The 20,740-nt window shown below is 45.1% G+C and overlaps 1 protein-coding gene across 1 annotated transcript; it reads right to left on the minus strand.

The window, feature by feature from the left end:
- Nucleotides 1-728: 728 nt before the first annotated feature.
- On the minus strand, nucleotides 729-19,716 carry LOC133364418 (olfactory receptor class A-like protein 1). Its single transcript, XM_061584901.1, has 2 exons — nucleotides 18,188-19,716; nucleotides 729-786 (listed from the first exon to the last, which is right to left on the minus strand). The coding sequence occupies exon 1, from the start codon at nucleotides 19,583-19,585 to the stop codon at nucleotides 18,620-18,622; it is 966 nt and encodes a 321-aa protein (XP_061440885.1). The 5' UTR covers nucleotides 19,586-19,716; the 3' UTR covers nucleotides 729-786; nucleotides 18,188-18,619.
- Nucleotides 19,717-20,740: the final 1,024 nt, after the last annotated feature.

The raw sequence follows: 20,740 nt of genomic DNA on the forward strand, positions 1-20,740 counted from the left end.
TTTATACTGTTCCAATATTTGTATGGCAAAGAAAAAATAATATATATATATATATTTAAAAAGATCTCTCTCACACACACACATAGCCTCCGAGACGTTCCTTCCTTAAATCAAGTGATAACTGAATAAATATATTTATGAGTTTTTTTAAAAGAGCGCACTTTCCATTATTACATCTGTCACGTTGATGTTGCATGTAATTTGTAAATAAAATCTTTTATTTATTTTCATACTGCCTTTCTATGATATATTCAAGGATAGCTTACAAATATTTATTTATTTAATTAATTAACTAATTAATTAAATATATATTCCGCTGTTCCTCCCAGAAAGAGGCCAGGGCAGCAAACAAAACACTAAAAACATTCTAAAACATCTTAAAAACAGACTTTAAAACATATTAAAACAGCTTTAAAACATATTAAAACAAAATGGCTTCAAAAACATCTTAAAAAGCAACGTTAACTCAGCAGACTGGGATAAGATCTTTCCTTTAAAAGCTTGTTGAAAGAGGAAGGTCTTCAGTAGGTGCCGAAACGATAACAGAGATGGCATCTGTCTAATATTTAAGGGGAGGGAATTCCAAAGGATAGGTGCCACTACACTAAAGGTCCACTTCCTATGTTGTGTGGAACGGACGTCCTGATAAGATGGTATCTGCAGGAGGCCCTCAGCTGCAGAGTGTGGTGATCGACTGGGCATATAAGGGATAAGACAGTCTTTCAGGTATCCTTGTCCCAAGCTGCATAGGGGTTTGTGCACCAAAACCGGAACCTTGAACATGGCCTGGTAGGTAACAATAAACATGATTAGCCAAGTCACAGGATCTCAAAGTGGGCTGTGTATAATGCAAAAAGAAAAATAAATAATCACGTTCTTTAAAAATAGAAGAAATTCACCATATAACTAAACTCCCAAAGGTTTGTGGATTTTTAAACTTTTTTTTTAAAAAAATAAAGCTCTTGAACATACGCTTGTAAAAATAAAATTTAGCAACCAGAACAGAGAAAGAACAGTAGGAAAAAAATTAACAGCCGTTCAAAAGCCCTGAGAAAATGAAGGTTTTTTTTTTTTTTTGGCATGGTGAACAAAAGGCAGCAAGTACGGACCAGGCCAGCCTCTCTGGGGGTCAGTTCCATAAATAGTGGGCATTCCCCACTGATAAAATCCTCTTTCCAGTTGGATCACCCATCTCACCTCAGAGGGCAGGGCACCCAGAGGAGAGCCTCCAATGAAGACTTCTGCTCCCTGGGGAGGCTGATGTGGTGGGTGTAGAACGGATGATCCTTCAGGCAGCCAGGGCCCAAGCTGTGCAGTGTTTTAAAGACTATATACATTTTATGTAAAATCTTAAGCAAGAGATGTAACTTTAAAGTGTGGTGCATTTTTGTTCTGTGATCTCCAATGTTAGTCATCATCCTCAGAGGTGACCCACTGAAATCAATGGACTTAAGTCAACTCTGAGCGTGACTAATTGGACATCACCTTTTTCCTTTGAGTGCAATGGTATGCAACATTTTTACTGGCTGCGGAAGGGGCTTAGCTCAGAGATCTGCTTTGCCTGCAGAAGATTCCAGGGTCAATCTCTGGCATCCCATAACCGGAGGCAGTATGCTTCTTTAGAATCATGGAATAGTAGAGTTGGAAGGGGCCTATAAGGTCATCAAATCCAACCCCCTGCTCAATGCAGGGATCCAGCTTACAACATACCCAACAGGTGGCTGTCTAGCTACCTCCTGAATACTTCTATCCCAGAGGCATCTGGTTGGGCACAGTGAGAACCAAATGCTGGACTAGAAGGGTCACTGGCCTGATCCAGCAGGGTCTTCTTATGTTCTTATTTCCCACCAGAATGGCAAACTTGCAGTCCTTTCCTAATGATACAGATTATCCAGTGCTGTTGGCTTTATCACTCCCTGCCAACCCAACCCACTTAACTGGCCACCATACCACAGTTTAATCAGGATACAGCAGGAACATAGGAAGTCACAGCATTGGTCCACCTTCATTCATTCATTAATTCATTCATTAATTCATTGGCCGTCACTCATGGCCAAGTAAGATTGTCTTCCAAGATAATTTGGTTGGAAGACGCCTGTGCGTGAATTTGTTCTATGTGGGGAGATCAGCGCACAACGATCAACACACAATCTTGACAGAAAAAGGCTTTGATCCAATGGCATGGATACCATGACGATTGGAAGCCTTTTATCTGCTGCAGCCTTCATCCACCTTCACAGCCATTGGAACATACAGGTCCTCCCTTAGCCTGTGTGGGGCCCAGGGCAAAAGCATAGGTGCCCCCCCCACATTCTTTCTCTCTTTCAAACCTCCCGCCCAGAAAAAGCCGGCAAGCGCTGCCTGTAAGTGCGCTGCACAGCTGATGAGCAGGCAGCACAAGGAAGCCACTCAGGCAGGGGATTCAAACCTCCCGCCTGAAAGCATCACGCACATCTGCTTCACAGCTGATGAGCGGAGAGGGGAAAAACCGCTCAGGCACGCAGCTGAAGAGTGGGAGATTCCCCAAGAGCGGGAAGCGGCTGGCGAGACTGCATGGCTTAAAAGGAAAAAACCCGCCGCAGCCCAGCTTTTCATCGCCAAGCACGGGGGCCCCCAAAGTGTGGGGCCTGAGGCAACTGCCCCCCTTCCCGGTGCCTAGGGGCGGCGCTGGTAACATACATGTTGTTATCCTCCGACTGTTCTGCCATTGAGGACATTCTTGGATCGTTCCTTGTCTGGTTCCTCTCCCTTGACCTTACCACCATGGGTGACCCTGCTGGGAGTACATGACTCCTGACGGCATCGCTCACAGGGTTCACTGGAACACGCAAGCCCAGCTCGCCAAGGTTTGAGACAGGATTCTCTCCCAGCCCTAACACACAGTTTTGCAAAGCAATTATCCTAATACAAAGCATTTTTTGTGTTACTTTTACTAATATATATTTTTTTTACTTGGCTGGAGAACTGCATTGCACAATTAGAAGTGTAAATTTAAATGCAAATTGAATTAAATTTCGCCCCCATCCCTACTTGCCTGTACCAATAAAGCTCCTACCTGTATAGAAATTACCTTGGTCGATTATGGTTACAACAACAGAAAGTGGCTAGCATCCAAACCAGGAAAAAATAGAGGGCAAAAGCCAAGATGCTAGAAAAATAGGAATTTATGTGTTCAAACCCGACGCGTTTCAGCTTATAGGTTTTTAGGCCTTCATCAGGGGATTGCAGACTATCGAGAAACTCAAATAAGCAGACCGCTTACACCAATATAAACGCCTCCAGTATCATAATCATTCCCAATCCTTCATATTTCTGTCTGAGGCTCTGCAAAGAGAGGTGGGTAGGCAGCACTGGAGCACTTGGAGATTCTCAGTGTTGTTTGGTCATACCAATATGTATACCCTGTACCAATTTGGTATTTCCAGCCAGCAAGTAGAGGCCTAAAGCAAGCTGTTATAGCCTTAAGTTAATCAATATATATTCAATATGTATTTGTTAGCAAAGCCTGGAGGCTTGTATTCCCCTTTCAGGCCCCAGCATCTTTGGGTATGTCAGATCACCTCATAGCCACCTGCAGTCTAATCTAGGTGTTTTAATGAGGATATGATGGCTTGCCCAGTATGATGCTGGGAATGTATCTTGTTAAGTGTAAAGGCATCAAAGGAGCCCAATTAGGCATAGGTTCAAGTATATGTTTATTAGTAGGCAGTTTATAGTTGGCTTGCCTAGTATGATATTGGAAGGCACCTTGTTAGACTTCAGAGAGTCCTGATAGGCATAGATTCAAGGATACAATGGATGGGTCGAAAGGACGGTCAATGAGCAGATAGTGCAGCTGTGGCTTGTTAGTACACAAGTCAGGTAACGGTCAATGATAAAGTATAAAGATGATAGCTATGAAGTTTGCCAAGGGAGGATACTAAGGTGCACCTGGAATGATACTATAGTTTTTAGCAATTAGTTTGCTTTGAAGATGTTCTGTGAAAAGATCAGAACAGCCAATTATATGTCATAATATGTTACTTCAAAGTGTATAATCTCATTAATCATATATGTAACCTCATGTGTATACCAATGATATGTGCCAAGATTTATGCTATATAACCATGACCTGTGCCCAGTATGGGTGTTCAGTCTCTGACGTCCACTACTGCAGAGCGGTGGGACTGATCCACTTTTATTGGGCTACTTGGCTGAATGCTGTAAGTTACTCAATAAATTTTAACTCTTTGTAAGCAAACCTCTTGTCTGCATTTCATCTCTGGTAATCCAAAGCAACCCTGAAGGTACACACAATATGATTCACAGCAGCATTAATGGAGAGGTATATATATCTCCACTTGTACATTTTTCTCTTTAAAGAGAAGTACATGATTACATACCTCCACTCCTCTGCTTCTTTGTAAGAAAGCCTGCTGCTTGTTGCATAAGTGGTAAAGAATGAAATCTTACTTTCTAGTGAATACACAGCCTCTTAGTATGGTTGATCTTTGTTGATGTGAGCACAGCCTCTCTTCCAGGAAGATAGGGAGAAATAACTGGAATTCACTCTGTATTCATGGAGACCAGGCATGAACCTAACAGTTAAAGAGATTTGCTCTTACCACCAAGAGTGGCAGCAGGATAGTTACTTTAGTAGAACTAGCTCAGAAGTCACAAAGGAGGAAGCAAGATCTCAAGTTCAGCAGAGCAGGGGCTTCAAGACTGTTGTTATTTTGGGTGGGAGTCACAAACTGGCATATTCAGGTTGCACAATTGGACTTGGTTTGGAGCTCATACACAACATACACACACATCAAACCTTTTGTGGCAGGGAAAGTGTTAGGAAAATGCACGGGAAAGTGTAGGATAACATTTGCTTGTTGCAACATCGTCTAACCTTCCCCTAAACAAATCAGAATGTATATCAATACATGACAACATTATCTAACCCTCTCTGCAAACTTTGCACAAACAAATCAGGATGGTGAATACTCAGTAAACAAGTCATCTGGAAATGACCATCATGGGGCTGCAGATCAAGCAAAAAACAACAACCCAAAACAGAAAAGGGGGTAGGGGAAGATACGGAGACAGAAGGTGGTTGTTGGGTGAGAGTGGAAAAGCTCAGTCTGCCAATTGTAATTAAATGGAAAGAAAGAGTGCTACTTAAAACTTATTTAGGTTAGGCCTAACTATGTTTGGCCTTATAGAAGAGACTGCTGGATCAGGCCAGGGGCCGATCCAGTCCAGCATCCTGTTCTCACAGCAGCCAACCAGATGCCCATGGAAAGCCCGCTAGCAGGACCTGAGTGCAAGAGCGCTCTCTCCTCCTGCAGCTTCCGGCAACTGGTTTTCAGAAGCATACTGCCTCTGACTATGGTGGCAGAGCACAGCCATCATGGCTAGTAGCCACTGATAGCCTTATCCTCCATGATGTCGTCTAATCTTCTTTTAAAGCCATCTAAGTTGGTGTCCATGTGGGAGTGAATTCCACAGTTTAACTATGCGCTGCACCAATTCTGTTGGAACTACAACTCCCATTATCCTTGACCAGTGAGTAAGCTGGCTGGGGCTGATGGGAGCTGTACTCCAAAATATCTGGAGAGTATCATCAGGTTGGCAAAGGCTGCCCTGTTGTTACTTTTGGGGGTTTTTTTGCTAAGGAGCTGTCTGCAATTTTTGTCTTACCACTAGATGCCACTGCAGTTCCAAACATGATGAATAACACAAGGGGAGATACTTAGCCCCCTGATATAACGTAACATTTTCCTTCATTTTCTTCCATGACCCCAAAGACATGCTAGGAAAGTCTGGGTAAGGTAGGATGCATTTCCTAAAATACTCAGGATACAAACAATCCTTTACAAGGATTGACTGAAAGAACTGGGCATGTTCAGCCTGGAGAAGAGAAGAAGACTGAGGGGAGATATGATAGCACTCTTCAAGTACATGAAAGGTTGTCACATAGAGGAGGGCCAGGATCTCTTCTCGATCGTCCCAGAGTGCAGGACATGGAATAATGGGCTCAAGTTGCAGGAAGCCAGATTTCAACTGAACGTTAGGAAAAACTTCCTAACTGTTAGAGCCATACGACAATGGAACCAATTCCCTAGAGAGGTAGTGCGCTCTCTGACACTGGAGGCATTCAAGAGGCAGCTGGACAGCCATCTGTCGGGAATGCTTTGATTTGGATTCCTGCATTGCGCAGGGGGTTGGACTTGATGGCCTTACAGGCTCCTTCCAACTCTACTATTCTATGATTCTACAAAGCTGGTGCTCCAAATATTCTTGTAGATACTTAAAAAAAAAGTTACCAAATATAACCTACATGAGCACCCCAGTCCACAAACTGGTTATACTGAAAACAACAGCAACAACCCAGATTTATTTTAAGGTTTCTCATGCAAAACAGGAATGCAAGAAACCAGCAAGTGAACATAAGTAACTTCCCTTGATTTCCAGTAGAACTTACTCTGGCATATTGTATAGCTTGGCACTGCCTACACCAGTCTTCCCCAACCTGGTGTCCTCCAGATGTTTTGGATTACGGCACCCATCACTTGGCTGGGGCTGATGGGAGCCGTAGTCCAAAACACTTGGAGGGCACCAGGCTGGGGAAGGCTGGCCTATACCACAGGTTGGAAAAGTTACGTTTTTAAAACTACAACTCCCATCAACCCCAGCCAGCATGGCCACTGGATTGGGCTGATGGGAGTTGTAGTTCAAAAAAGTAACTTTTCCAAGCTCTGGGCAGATGCTATTGGAGGTCGCTGATTCACAGGGTCGCCATAAGTCATAATTGACTTGAAGGCACGTAACAACAACAACAACAACAAGCTCACTGACAGCCAGCACAGTGCTTTCACTGGTCTGACTTGGTCTACGGCAGCTTCCTTTGTTCTTATGGGAATCCAGGGACCCATTGTATTGATAACCTTTATCAATTTGATATTCTGTAAGTCAATAAAACCGTTAACCAGGCAGTCATCGAGTTATGAGAATGGGTACCTAATGGTCAGCCACTCCAAATGGGGGCAAAGGAGGGCTGCGATCTAGCTCCTTCTTAGCAGGTAATGATTCAGGTATGAAAGCAGTACCCTCTTGGCCAGATGTTGTATTTTCCATGTGAAACATCCAGTCCAGCGTATATCCTGCAAAATTGTATTGGAGCATTTACTATTTGGAGTCAACAAGGGCAACTCTGGCAGCTACAAAGCCCTGAGTGAGGCTGAAAGACTTACATTTCTTTATTTGTGTAACCTGTTACCTGTAGCACCTAATACAGATTTATTCAGCCTTCAGACTCCATCTTGGAACTCAGTCTACAACCTGACCTTAGAGCTACAACATCCAGTCTCAGTTTTGTATTTTCCCCTGTTCCTCCCTACCACCACCACCATTTTGGGTAACATCTTGCCTGTCGAAGAGTTCTGAAAAACTCAAGAGCTTGCGACTCTTTGATGCTATTTTGGTTGGCTTTCACAAAGGTACTGCCAGAGCTTGGACACTTTATTTTTTTTTGAACTACAACTCCCATCAGCCCAGTCCAGTGCCCATGCTGGCTGGGGCTGATGGGAGTTGTAGTTCAAAAAAGTAACTTTTCCAAGCTCTGCATCTGCTATAAACCACCCTGTTCAGATCGTGTAAGTTCAGGTCTGTGGCTTCCTTATGAAATCCATCTGGACCTAATTCAAGGTGTTAGTCCTACTATATTAAGTCCTGAATGGCTTGGGACCCAAGTATGTAGAAGAGCACCTTCACCAGTATCAATCGTCTTGGACCCCAAGATTGGCAGGTGAGGTCTTGGTGGTGGTGCCACCACCAAGCACTGCCTGGTGGTGCTGATCTGTGACAGAGCCTTTTCAGTGGTGGCTCTCTGTTTGTGGAATACCCTCCCCAGTGAGGTGCATCCGTCCCCAACATTAATGCCTTTTAGGAGGAATTTGAAAACATTCCTGTTGACTCAGGCATTTGATGGTTGAAGGAGACCGTTTCTGGCAACCCAGATGTCACTCCATGGAAAAACGTCTCTATGGTGCGGCCGCATCTGGAATACTGTGTACAGTTCTGATCACTTCAACTCCAAAAGGATATTGTAGAGCTGGAAAATGTTCAGAAAAGGGCAACCAAAATGAGTGGGGGATTGGAGCAACTCTCCTATGAGGATTGAGGAACGAGTTGCAGCATTTGGGGCTTTTTTGTTTAGAGCTGCCTTAAACCTTTGGGACCCCAGATGTTGCTGGACTACAGTTCCCATCATTCCTGACCATTGGCCATACTGGCTGGGGCTGATGGGAGTTGTAGTCCAGCAACATCTGGGAACCCAATGCTTGGGAAAGGCTGGTTTAGAGAAAAGACGAGTGAGGGGTGACATATCCACTTCATTTATGAAGACAGAGGGAAAAGAAAGTTACCTGAACCACTGGAGGTGTGCCTCTATTAGATACTGTTTGCTAGGGAACACAAGAGGGGAGAAAGCTGTTGCCCTCGTGTCCTGCTTGTGAGCTCCCCATAAGTATCTGGTTGGCCACTGTGAGGACAGGATGCTGCAAGACCTCTCCTTATGTTCTTAGGTGTTTCTCAAGAGCTGCTGGGACTGAATTGGGAGCCGTTGGGGCGCTGCCTGCCCCCGGGTGGTGAGCCACTACACACTGCAGCATCTGCCTAGGCAGCTTAGTATACTCAGGAGCTGGATTGCGCCCACCCACCAAGGCTGTTAATTCGATTGGCCTGTACAGGAAGGAATATAAAAGTGCTTCCTGCTCCAGTTAACCCTTGCTTGGCCATACAATCATAGAATAGTAGAGTTGGAAAGAGCCTATAAGGCCATTGAATCCAACCCCCTGCTCAAGGCAGGAGTCCAACTTAAAGCATTCCCAACAGGTGGCTGTCCAGCTGCCTCTTGAAGGTCTCCAGTGTTGGAGAGCCCACCATCTCCCTAGGTTATTGCTTCCACTGTCGTACCGCTCTAACAGTTAGGAAGTTTTTTCTGATGTTCAGTTCAAATCTGACTTCCTGTAACTTGAGCCCATTATTCCATGTCCTGCACTCTGGGATGATCGAGAAGAGATCCTGGCCCTCCTGTATGTGGCAACCTTTCAAGTACTTGAAGAGGGCTATCTCCCCTCAGTCTTCTTTTCTCAAGGCTAAACATGCTCAATTCTTTCAGTCTCTCTTTGTAGGGCTTTATTTCCATTCCCCTGGTCATCCTTGTTGCCCTCCTCTGAACCTGTTCCAGTTTGTCTGCATCCTTCTTAAAGTGCGGTGTCCAGAACTGGACGCAGTAGACAAGATGAGGCCTAACCAGTGCCAAATAGAGGGGAACCAATACTTCACACAATTTGGAATCTATACTTCTGTTAATGCAGCCTAAAATAGCATTTGCCTTTTTTGCAGCCAAATCACCCTGTTGGCTCATATTCAGCTTGTGGTCAACAACGACAACGACAAGATCCTTCTCACATGTCGTATTGCTGAGCCAAGTATCCCCCATCTTATAACTGTGCACTTGGTTTCTTTTTCCTAGGTGTAGAACTTTGTACTTATCCCTGTTAAATTTCATTCTGTTGTTTTCAGCCCAATGCTCCAGCCTACCAAGATCACTTTGAATTTTGTTTCTGTGCTCCAGAGTATTAGCTAACCCTCCCAATTTTGTATCCTCTGCAAATCTCGTAAGCATTCCCTGGTCAACGAGGTCTAAAGTGTTCTCCACGCTGTGCCAGAAGTGCCAACCTCCTTTTTGTGGTCCGCTTTGCAGGCTGTGAAAACAGAGCAGCATTTTCGGCAAATGTTTTGGGGAGCAGAACTTCTTAAATTTTCCAGCAGCTGAAAGGGCTTATCTTGGCAAGCAGTGGCAATGGAGCTCAACTGCTGTTTGTATAGACAGAGCTGCCAATTGGCACCCTGGTGGGCTGCCTTGCTCACTCACAGTGCCTCTGGAAGGCTGATGTGTCGTGATGCAGTGCCATTTCATTGCTGGGGAGGGAGGAAGAAGGCAGGCCCCAGCAGGAGGAGGATGTTGGTCAGTAGTGGCCAGGGGCACAGTCATACGGGATTGCAGAGGGGCCGTAGACCCCTTTCTTTTTTGGGAGCAGGGTCCCAGCCAGGTCCCTATATAGAAGCCAAGCAGCATGAAAAGGGAGCGTGTTAACCGCTGCGAAGACTCTTTGTCCCTTTGTGCTGATTGGAGCCAATCTGAATGAAAGGAGGCGAGTCAGCCCCTGAGAAGACTCTTCTCAGCAGCTAACACACAGTCTCCCCTTTCATGCTGATTGGCTGATAGGGACATCTGTTGTAGCCAGAGCTTGGAAAAGTTACTTTTTTTCAACTACAACTCCCATCAGCCCCAGACAGCATGGCCACTGGATTGGGCTGATGGGAGTTGTAGTTCACAAAAGTAACTTTTCCAAGCTCTGTCAGAGTGTGGACTCGCAAGGCAACAGGGAGAGCAAGGGAGGTGAATGAACGTGGATAAGGGGATGTGGCTGTGAAGGGGTGTGGTGTGACTACCCTGAAGGGATCCTGCACTTCTGAATTTGCCACTATTATCTGTTTATTTATTTGATTTATAACCTGCCCTTCCTCCCAGCAGGAGCCCAGGGCAGCAAACAAAAGCACTAAAAACACTTTAAAACATCAGAAAAACAGACTTTAAAATATATTAAAACACAACCATACTGGTAGCGCACTGTATGGTGGGACAGAGCCACCCTCCCAGCGCTGGCATTGCTGCATCTTACCACAACGGGTCGGTGCAAAGCAGGACGGCGGCAAGGTCAGAGGGGCGTGGGCACACTGCCATGCATGCTGGATCCACATTGTCCATGCCCCTGCGCAGCTGCAAACTCCCCGTCTCCCTGCCCCAGCTCTGTCCAGGGTTGCCAGGCTCAGGGCCTGAGAGTGATTCTGTGTCTTTAAGAGAAGAGAAAATTCAGCCAAGTGCAGGTGTTCTTGCAACACTGTAAAGGAAAAAAACACAAGGTGGAATTATTTCTTCCCCCTGCACAACTTTTAAAGATACAGAAGACCTCTTGGAGGCTGGGCCTGGCAACCAAGATGTCTTCTGTATCTTCTTGTGGTGTTTCCCATTACAGTGTAGCAAGAACACCTGCACTTGGCTGACTTTCTGTTCTCCTAAAGATACAGAATCATTCTCAGGCCCTGAGTCTGGCAACCTTAGTCCAGCTGAGATGCAGCGACGACAGTATCAGGAGGGCGCAGCCATGTTGCTCCTCTCCAACACATGGGCTGCTCCTGTAGCTGATCCTTTGAGATCTCTCCTGATTGGGACCACCCGCAAGACTGCCAGGAACCAAGTGGTTTGGGGAAATGGAAACCTGCATATCTGAAACCTGCAGTTGGCTAGCTTAAAAGGGTGGCTGGGTGGGAATCCCCCTTGTTTGTGCATCCATATTAGTCCTTTTCGTGAGCACATGAGTAATGAGCAACTGACAGTTGTTGCCCAGGAAAACTGATGATATTTCAATAGGGTGGTTGAAGAGAGAACCGGGAGTTCTGTGCATGGCATGCAGGTGGCAACGATATCTGCAGATAAGAAGGGCCAATCTGTCCGTTTGCAGAGTGCTTTCCAGCCTGGCTGTTTGTATGAGGTTCATACAGCTGAAATGGCTCTTTTTTGCGCCCACAGCTAAACAAACCTCCATTAAGTCCACCCACGTGTGTTTGCTTTTCAGCTGGAGCGGCTTGTTTTTGTAGGTAACTTGGGAGAGCTAGAAAGTGGTGTACCTTTGATGGGGTATACCACCTCCTTCCCCCACCCCACTCCTCTTCTTGGGGGGGGGATTGAAAGAGCACATTGCTTTAAAAATGGTGAAAACTAAGGGATGTTCACTGCTGCCCTGCAATTCTTGCGACACTTTAGATGGCCGCCAGCTCAGAGGATTAGACTAATTCTTGGAGTATTAGGCTAAATCATGAATGATAAGGCTATCGGTGGCTACTAGGCTTGATACCTCTGCTCTGCCTCCACGGTCGGAGGCCATAGGCTTCTGCATACCGGTTGCTGGAAACAGCAGAAGAGAGCTCTTGTGCTTAAGTCCTGGTTATGGGCTTCCCATAGGTATCTGGTTGGCCACTGTCAGAACAGCACGATCCAGCAGGACTGCTGATAGACAGGATAGCCACAACTTCTATGGGAGACTCATGTGTTGGAAGGCTGAAGCTGGACGCCACCCTGTTCTCCCAAAGAAAGAATTTTGTTTGATTGTTGAGTCCAGCCAGTGTGACTGCAACTCTGCCAATGCTTCTTGCATGCCTAGACAGAGAGGAATGTGTGACTGTGTAGAAACTAGACTACAGCGCAAGGGTAAAATTTGCATTTGTTGCTCCGTCCACTTTTGATGCTGGATGTATCCACCACTGGCATGTGGCCCCTGGAAGGTTGCCCAGAAGGTAGTGTGGCCCTTGGGATGAAAGGTTCCCCACCCTGATATAGATACTGAACCAGAGGCATTGGCGGAAGAGGAACCCATTGTGCCAATGCATTTCTGGCCCAAGGAAGTCATGTTGCCCTCTTCTGACTGAGGTCTTCAGCTCAGACGCTCATTTCCTATATTAGTGTTCAGATGCTGTTTCCAACAGTGTATTGCGTTGCCACTTATGTGCTTCTGTCCCAGAACACACTGTGGACACAGTTCCAGGAATAGAGATCCAGGATTAGAGAGAGGGAAAGAATAGTACCACATTGCAGCTGGTGCAAAATGCAGCGGCGAGACTGCTCACTGGGGCAGGGTATCGCCAACATGTCACCCCGCTGCTGAAAGAATTGCACTGGCTGCCCATTTGCTACCGGGCCAAGTTCAAGGTTCTAGTTTTGGTGTACAAAGCCCTATACCTGAAAAACCGTCTTACCCCTTATATACCCAGCTGATCACTGCGCTCTGCAGGTGAGGCCTCCTGCAGATACCATCTTATCAGGAGGTTCATTCTGCACAATATAGGAAATGGACCTTTAGTGTGGCGGCACCTACCCTGTAGAATTCTCTCCCCTTAAATATTAGGCAGGCGCCATCTCTGCTATCTTTTCGGAGCCTTTTGAAGACTTTCCTCTTCCCACAAGCCTTTTAAGTTGAGACCTATCCCAGTCTGTGTCTGTGTTAGAATTGCTTGTTAATATGTGGTTTTTTAAAATAATGTTTTTAACCCTTTTTAAAAATATGTTTTTAAAGCTTTTTTTAAAAAAATGTTTTTAACGTTGTTTTGTTCTAATGTATCTTAAGGTCTGTTTTTATGATGTTTTAAAGTGTTGTTATCTCTTCTGTTTGCTGCCCTGGGCTCCTGCTGGGAGGAAGGGCGGGATATAAATCAAATAATAAATAAATAAATAAATAAATAAATAAATAGTGACCTCTCTAGCCTCCTCTCCATGATTGCTTGCAGGACTTGAAATGGGAAGCTTGTTGATCCATTTAATATTCCCTGTAGTTCTCGCTGTCCGAAGGGGATGGATGCAGATATGGGATGGGGTTGGGGGGGGAAATTTGATTCGCCATCCCCCCAAAAATGAGAACTGAAACACTGCCATCTTTTGAAATGTACACTTATTTGAACAGTGTGATGCAGTTTTCCAACCAAGCAATGCTTACAAAAATGCATATATTAGGGGAAAGTGTGCATCAAAAGGAACATATTAGTGGAAATTGCTTTGCAAAAATGTGCACGCTAGGCAGAATTGCGGGCAAAGATGTGCAGAGCTTGGAAAAGTTACTTTTTTGAACTACAACTCCCATCAGCCCCAGCCAGCATGGCACTGGCTGGGGCTGATGGGAGTTGTAGTTCAAAAAAGTAACTTTTCCAAGCTCTGAAGATGTGTATGTTAGAAGAAATTCACACTAAAATGCGGATGATTTTCATGATGACTTTTTTTTTTTTTAATCACAAACTGATGTGGAGAACTGAGCTTAAGATTGGGGGCGAAATTGAGAAACTGAACTTGATGGATTCGCCCATCCCTACCAGGCAGTCTGTAAATTGGAATAGATGAAAATGCCTTTGCCATCGTGTTGCCCTCCATATGTCTTGGACTACAGCTCCTATCAGCTCCCATCATTCAGTGTGGATCAGTCAGAAATGCGATAGCATTCAGAAAACAACAAGCCTTTTAAGTTGAAACCTATCCCAGTCTGCATCTGTGCTAGAATTGCTTTTAATAGGCTTTCTTTAATAATATGTTTTTAACCCCCCCCCTTTTTTTTAAAAAAGATGTTTTTAAACCTTTTTAAAAAAACGTTTTTAACATTTTGTTTTAATGTATTTTAAGGTCTGTTTTATGGTGTTTTAAAGTGTTTTTAGCATTTCTGTTTGCCGCCCTGGGCTCCTGCTGGGAGGAAGGGCGGGATATAAATCAAATAATAAATAAATAAAAACAACTGCTCCCCCTCAATCTAAGGCAAGGATGGGGGGTTTCAGGCCCAGGGAACAAATGTAGGGCCACCCAGGCCTCTTTGTCTGGCCCTCAGGACTTTCTCCAGGCTACACCTTCCCTCCCCAGGTCATATCACTCACTATTCCTGCATTGCCCCCTCCTTGAGGGCGTTTGCCTGGCTGGAACTCTGCTCTTGCCTTTTGCTTGCCTGAATGGAGGACAGATGAAAGTGTGTGAGTGTGTGTAGAAACTGTGCATACCAGAAAGTAGTCTTCCGTAAAAGGTACATTTTACATTTGTTGCTCCGCCCACTTTTGCCTCTGGCCCCACCCACCACTGGCATGTGGCCCCCAAAATGCTGTCTAGAAAGGAATATGGCCCTTGGTCTGAAAAACGTACCTCAGCCCGGTTTGAGGGTTTTTCTATTACCACCAAGACTGATAACATATTTTTGCCTCTAATACATGAGTAGAAAATGGCAGAGTAGAGAAGGAGAAGGTGCGTTGTGTCAGATATGTTCCTTTTGTGGTTCATTTCACATCCATGCGGCCGTTTCATAAGAAAGCCCTGCCAGTTTGTATTACTCATTTTATTCTGCAGCATTCGCGTAAGAGCCTCTGAAAACTGTGTGTTCCTTTCCACTTTGTAAGATAACCGAACATGAACTCTCCAACTCCCAAAGGTCACTTATGCATTTGATCTTTTGTTCTAATGTTCCAGGCTGGATGGAAATGCTTAGAGCCGGTCATTTGCATTCAGCTGGTTGGAAGCAAATGTTTACCTGCCTCCATTTCCCTTTGGAAGGAGAGCTTGCGTTTCCAAAAGATGCACTGTAGTCATGGATTGGAGAGAAATTCAATTCAGTTCACATTTAACAGCGAATGTGCATATTCTGCACATTCCAAAACAATGTTGTTATATGCCTTCAAGTTGATTTCGACTTAAGGCAATCCTATGAATCAGCGACCTCAAACAGCATCTGTTATAAACCACCCTGTTCAGATCTTGCAAGTTCAGGTCTGTGGCTTCCTTTATGGAATCAATCCATCTCTTGTTTGGTCTTCCTTTTTTTCTACTCCCTTCTGTTTTTCCCAGCATTATTGTTTTTGAATGTGTATCAGTGGAGGCAGGTGGCCCCATGTCAATGGGGCAGTGGAATCCGCTCTGGGTTTTAGTCTGGGTTTGCTGAAGCACCTTGGACAGCTCATTGAAGTGTGCTCATCAGAGTGCTAACCGGGTCTGGTTACAGGGACCATACAACTCCCCTGTTACAACAGCTCCACTGGCTGCCAATTTGTTTCCGGTCACAATTCAAAGTGCTGGTTTTGACCTACAAAGCCCTATATGGCTCAGGTCCAGACTATTTGACAGATCATATCTCCCTACATGAACCTGTCCGGGATTTGAGATCTTCAGGTGAGGCCCTTCTTGTGCTCCCCACACCTTCGCAAGCACATATGACGCGGACACGAGATAGGGCCTTTTCGGTGGCTGCCCCTAGGCTGTGGAACTCCCTTCTGAGTGAGGTGCGATCAGCTCCCTCCTTGCCGTCTTTCCGGCGACAAGTAAAGACTGTTTTATTTCAACGGGCATTTGGGATAGAGAATGACCAGGATTAAGCGTCATACGTTTGGTGACTACATTATATGATTTTATTATTTTAAATTGTCCGCTGTTTTTAACCTATATTTTATGGTTTTAATTTTTCTCATAGTTTAATTCTTTTTTAATAGTATACTTCTGTATGTTTTAATTGGTGTTGTTTTTAGTTGTAAGCAGCTCTGAGTCCTATTGGAAAAAGGGCAGGATAGAAATAAAGTTGATTATTATTATTATTATTATTATTATTATTATTATTATTATTATTATTATTGAAAGTTGAGACTAAAACACAAAGCGGATTCCACTGGCCCACTGACATAGAACCACCAGCCACCTCTGGTGTGTGCAGAAACTACTGTACAAAGGTAAAATTTACATCCATTGCTCTGCCCACTTTCATCATAGTTCGGTGGTGGTGGCACCAGAAGAATGTAACATCACCTTAAAAGGGCCTTTGGGTGCAGTCTGTGGTAATCTACACAGGGTTGGAATTCTGTAACGGAAAGCAACAACAACAACAACCAGTTGTTGCACTCTTTGCCTTCCTGCAGTCAAGCAGGACAAGTCTCTGGTCTTTTTCTAGTTCACTAGTCCAATCCTTGAAACAGCTGACCTAGCACAGTGGGGAGGAGAGCCTGGCTGGGAGTCCAGAGCCTGTGAGTTCAAATCCCCGCTCGTGTCTCCTGGGTGTCAAGGGCCAGCTAAAGATCACCCTGCAGTGAGTGGCTCAGGGGTTACGTGCCCTGCCACCTGTGCAGCCGTGGGCAAGCTGCAGAGTCCCAAGGAGCCCAGTTGCCCCGAGCTGGCAGTTGCAGACAAGAAAGGGGCTGGCTTGTGCAGCTGTGACAAGCTGAGCAGGCCCTAGCTAGCTGGGGAGGACTAGCCTCAGAGAGAAGCAATGGGAAACCCCCTTTGAATACCGCTTACCATGAACACCCTATTCGTAGGGTTGCCATAAGTCGGGATCGACTTGAAGGCAGGCCATTTCCATTTTTCAGTCCAGTCCTCACCTTGCTGTGTGGGCACTTCTCATACACTCACACAATGTCATAAAGCTACAAATTCCTCCCAGGCCCCAACCGCCCCCACCCCCAGGAACCTAGGAAGCTGCCATACTGAGTCAGGCCACTGGTCCATCTAGCTCAGTATTGTCTACACTGACTGGCAGAGACTCTCCAGGGTTTCAGGCAGGGAATCTCTCCCAGTCCTATCTGGAGATTCTGGGGAATCAACCTGAGACTTCTGCATGCAAGATAGATGCTCTACCACTGAGTTATGGGCTTTCCCCTGCGAATATCCTTTCCTCTCTAGGCCACAGGTGGGCAGAAGGTAAACTGGGATCTGTCAGATTGCTGGGTCGTTTGCAATAAATCGGTAGTGTTTCTGTCTCTCTCTTGTTTACAAAATTACTTTCACTACCTAAATTTGGCTACAGAAATGTAGAGAGAGGACTTCTGTGTGAAAGGCTTGTGAATTCAGTTCAGTTCTGGTACTGATGGGGATTTTGGGGGGGATTTGATTCAGTTTGCTTTTATAGGCAAACCTACTAATTTGCACTTTCTGAAGCAAGACTCGAACCAAAACACAGCTGTCCTTTGAAATTTGTGCTCCTCCACATTTTGCATGCACTTCTCCAGCCCCGTAATGTGTACAAAAATGCACATACTAAAGTAAACTCTTCATAAAAATACATATATACATGAAAATAGCATACAAAAATGCATGATAGAAGGGAAAATTGCTTTGCAAAAAATGTGTATATTAGGCAAAATTGTGTACAAAGAGTTGTATATTAGGGGGGAAATGCACTAAAATGCTGCTCAGTTTTCATGTGGGCTTGATTGCAAACTGACCTGGAAATGCTGAAAGCTAAAGGTAAGAGTAGAAAAATGAGAAGCTGAAATTGACAGATTCGCCCATCCCTATGTACTGAAAACAAATCCCTAGGGTCAGAATGTCTTAGCAGGCACCCAGCTCTTTAATTCTATGTCTTTTGCAACTGGTTGGTAAATCTTGGGGATGAGGTTAAAAAAGGCAGTCAGTCCAAGAAGCCTGAAGTCTGCCCATCCCCGCTCTATACTATGTATTCAACCCACTCCCCTCTTCGTTTCCCTGTGCTAATGGTTCCTGCTTGATTCCCTTCTCCCAAGCTCCCTCCCTCTGAGGGTCCTTTATGTCTTGTATCTCCTCTTCCCCTCTGAAGACCCTTCTTAGAAGTACCTGGAATGATCAAGGTAGGAAGGTGGTGATAATCCTATTTCCTTTGAAGCTGAGATGCAACCTCAAGATGGAAGGCAAATACATGAATGAAATGAAACCTGTGTAGACGATTTGGAGGCAGCAGCGTTAACAGCCAGGATCCCGTGTAGCAGTTATGAGTTCTACGCTCATCTAATTGCCATCCTTCTTGCGAAGTTGTCTTACACTCTCCTCCACCAACAAGGATGCTGGATATGATAGCCAATCTGCGTCTGGGAGATGATGCACTGATATTCTGAGGGCACACTAGCTCCAGAACTGTGAACTGTTTTCTCCTAGGTTGTGGTTTGCTCCGCTGAGGACCAGAATTGTGTGGGTTTGGGCAAAGTGGTTAGAGATTCCAGCTGACAAGAGTTTGACCGCCATCTATGGTGAAGGGTGAAGGGCATCCTCCTAGGACATGCTCTCAACCATGGTGGGCCTTGCACATCTCAAGAACCAGCAGGCTTCCATTAGACACTCTCTGACTTTTCTGTAGCCAAACACCACAACATATGAACTGGCCGAGTAATAAATGGAAGACAATATGCCATAGAGAGCATTGAGGACACTGTTTTCAAAGCTGCTCTTGATATATCCCGAGACAATGGCAATCCAGACCATATCATTGGAGATCCAGCAGACCACATAGATGGAGAGCAGCGACAGCAAGACTTTTGTGGCCTGGGCTGTATGCTTGTTCCAGCCACTGTTGCTGACTGAGGAAGCAGCCTTCACTTTCCTGCTGTGCTTACAGAGAAGGTCAATGATGAAAACATTGAGGACAATGACTAGCATAATGAAGACGAGGTCCAAGCTGACTGATGCGTAAGTGGTGAACTTCATGGCAAAACTCCCTGTGGATCTTAAGCAGGTTGAAGTTGCCAGGAAGGCGATGGTCTTGTTCCCTCTCCTTCCTGCTGTTTTCTCATACTGCAAATAAGGGATCTGTAAGAGGATGCTGACTATCCAACAGCCGGCAAGGGTGCTGTTGACATATTGTCCCTGGTGCCTGTAAATGAACTTTGACCACCGGTGGTTGGGCCTCCGAATCTTGATGAGGTGCAGGAAGCTCAGGTTCTCCACTGACCAGATGCTGATCAGCCTGAGTGTATGATACGTGTAAAGAAGGATCCTGCAGCCCGTTTCACCAAAAACCTTGGCGCTGCTGAAAACGAGTAGGCCGGGAATGGTCTTGTAGCAGCAAAGAAGGAAGTTCACCAGAGTCATGTTGACGATGATCCGATCCAAAGGCTGGAGAGCTTTGTGCCGTATCGCATTGCTGATGAAGGCAAAGAGGACGATGAGGTTGCCGATCATGCCAATGAAGGATGACAGGTATATGAGGATGGATGAAGCAAACATGAGATCGCACACCATGGTGAGGCAGGTCCTTGTTCATGCATTCCCTTACCGAATTCCAGACACCTTACACCTGCAGTTGACTTTATTTCAGTAGCTTTCTAGTCTAACAGATGACTTTTGCTTCTGTGCAACTCTGTCAAAGGAAGGCTTCTGGAGGGTGATTTCCCCAGCTTGGGAGATTCAGGAACTCTTTTATATGGGCACTCACCCGCCCCCCTTGAATTAGTCAGGGACATGATTACTCAGTTATTTGCCTAAGCATCGTTATCTTGTGTTGCTGAAAAGGGTCAGGTGTAAAGCAGATTAGCCAATGACTGATATGAAATGTGCTAAAATGGAAAGTAAGCCAAGGGAGGGGGTGGGGAAGGGAACCTGAGGTCGTATGCATGACCAAAACAACTCTCAGATGCAGTACGTCAGGGGTAGCCAACGTGGTGCCCTCCAGGTCTTGTTGGGCTCCAATCAGCTCTGTCCAGGTTGGCCAGGGATAATGAGAGCTATATTCCACAACATCTGTAGGGCAACAGGTTGGCTACCTCTGCATTGGTTACTCAATGCAATTTCTAATTTCTTTGTCTTTGAATTTATGCCCCATTGTAGGACTTGCAGCAGTTAAGATCTATCTATCTATCTATCTATCTATCTATCTATCTATCTATCTATCTATCTATCTATCTATCTATCTATCTATCTATCTATCTATCTATCTATCTATCTATCTATCTATCAACACACAGGCTGCAGTGCATATACACCAAACATTTAAAGCACATGACTTCCCTCAAAAGAATCCTGGGAACTCAACTTTTTTAAGGGTGCTGGAAATTGTAGTGCTGGGAGGGGTAATCACCAGTTGCCAGGATTAGGGGGAAGTCATGTGCTTTAAATGTATGGCACACACACACACACAAACACATATGCAGGTAACATGTTGGTCTGTTAGGGAAAAAATCCAAAAGTATTAACTGAATAGTGACACACTTCTTAGGACCAATTGATGTCACCCACTATAATTTTCTGATACTTTCAGATCAGTCACTTCTTTGTGTGCCCTTTTTAAGTTTCTGTAGCCTGATTGGTCCTCAGGTTTAGCGTTTCCAAGGTGTCCAGGGAGAATGGGGGGCTGTGTGTGTGTGTGTATGTGTGTGAAGTAAGAAAGATAGTGGAAAG

The sequence above is a fragment of the Rhineura floridana genome, chromosome 9 (genome assembly GCF_030035675.1).
Source record: "Rhineura floridana isolate rRhiFlo1 chromosome 9, rRhiFlo1.hap2, whole genome shotgun sequence".
In the NCBI taxonomy this organism is placed as follows: Eukaryota; Metazoa; Chordata; class Lepidosauria; order Squamata; family Rhineuridae; genus Rhineura; species Rhineura floridana.